General features: G+C 38.5%; 2 protein-coding genes across 2 annotated transcripts; one reads left to right on the forward strand and one right to left on the reverse strand.

Moving 5' to 3' along the window:
• Positions 1 to 188: 188 nt before the first annotated feature.
• Positions 189 to 653, reverse strand: T310_5734 (uncharacterized protein; the record flags this gene model as incomplete). The annotated part of the gene is made up of 1 exon (XM_013471402.1): positions 189 to 653. A coding segment is annotated over one exon (465 nt), but the record flags the coding sequence as incomplete, so codon positions are not given.
• Positions 334 to 657, forward strand: T310_5735 (uncharacterized protein; the record flags this gene model as incomplete). Its single annotated transcript, XM_013471403.1, has 1 exon — positions 334 to 657. A coding segment is annotated over one exon (324 nt), but the record flags the coding sequence as incomplete, so codon positions are not given.
• Positions 658 to 1,473: the final 816 nt, after the last annotated feature.

Raw genomic sequence — 1,473 nt, forward strand, 5'->3', positions numbered from 1 at the left:
TAGATGATCATAGTTGCTTAGTCAGCTCTAATGGGCTAGGTTTCCACTTAGGCTGCATTTTAAATTGCTTATAGTGGTCACTAATCTTGGCTTTGCCCCATATATCTTGCCATTCTTCTAAGGCCTTTGCTTTTAGCTTCTTTTTTTAAGAAGCTAATAGATAGGAAGGTCTTAGGGTCTTTTTCTGACTAATTAGCTCTATATTTAGTATATTCATCAGCTTTAGCATTCCTATATATACCTATATGACCAGGGACCCAAGCTAGGTGGATTTGAACCCCTTTTTCACTGATTTTCTGAGCCCAGTTATAGATATCTCTATATAGAGCTTGACTAGCCTTAGGGTCTCCCTTCTTTAGATTTTGGAGGATAAAATCAAGCTTTTTGACTTCCTCCTGGATTTCAGCTCTAATTTCCCTATTAGGTTCATCTAGGAGGACCTCATTCAGAAGGTCTCTAGCCCTGGAGACCTTTTGGACCCTAATTAAGGTTAGATTTAGGGCTTTTGCCTTTTTCTGGGCTTTAGACTGGAGAAACTGGTCTTCCTCGGGCAGGTCAGACATCCTAAAAGGGGATGAATTGGGGTCCCTAGTACCCATAGGGGTTCTAGGGGTTTTAGGGGTGGTCATAGGGGCCTTTTTCCTACTAGAAGGCTAACTAGGCTAGATTTTTGAAGAGAATCAAGCAAACTAGTAGATTTGTTTTAACCAAAAACCTTCTACAAAGGAAAGGCTAGGTTTAAATTGGGAAGGAACCTAGAAACCACATTTTTAACAAGAAAAATAGGAAATGGTAAAAGAAAACTTGCAAGGGGGGGGGGGGGGGGAAGCCTGGGAGAGGCAGATTCCCTAGGGGTATATATATAGCCAAAAGGCACCTATATATATTTCCTAGGAAATAGTAGTTTTTAATAGGGAACTACTAAACCAAAAGAGATTTTTTACAGGGAAATCCCTAAAAACCAGCTAGTTTCCTTTAAGTACTTTTGATATTATCCTTATACTACTAATCTAGTACCTAAAACTAACTAGGAAAGGCTAGCTGGTTAGATACTAGGAGTATAACTCAAATATCTAGGTAAATAAAAGAAATAGCTCCCTACTATGACCTAATAGGGCTAGTTTCCTGTTTTTATTAGACTAAAACCCAGGAAAAAAGTCACTACTTTTTTGAGAGAAGTAGTAAACTAAAAGGCTGATATTTTTGATCAAAATTGCAGAAAACAGCCTAGAAAAACTGCTATGGTTTGCACTGCAGTAGGGTCCCTACCCCCAATCACCCTCTTCAGGCAGGTAGGTATTATAGAGGCCCTAGGGCTATATCAGTAGAGGTATAGTGGAGCTATAGAGGGTGTCAAGTCTCAACCCAAAATAGCTGTCAAAATCGTATCTGAAAGCCTGGTGAATAGTTCTATAGATTCAAATATAGTTATAGGAATTATATATAATGACTAGAAGTTCTAATCAATTATAT

This window comes from Rasamsonia emersonii, assembly GCF_000968595.1.
Source record: "Rasamsonia emersonii CBS 393.64 chromosome Unknown ctg1118621760321, whole genome shotgun sequence".
Classification (NCBI taxonomy): domain Eukaryota; kingdom Fungi; phylum Ascomycota; class Eurotiomycetes; order Eurotiales; family Trichocomaceae; genus Rasamsonia; species Rasamsonia emersonii.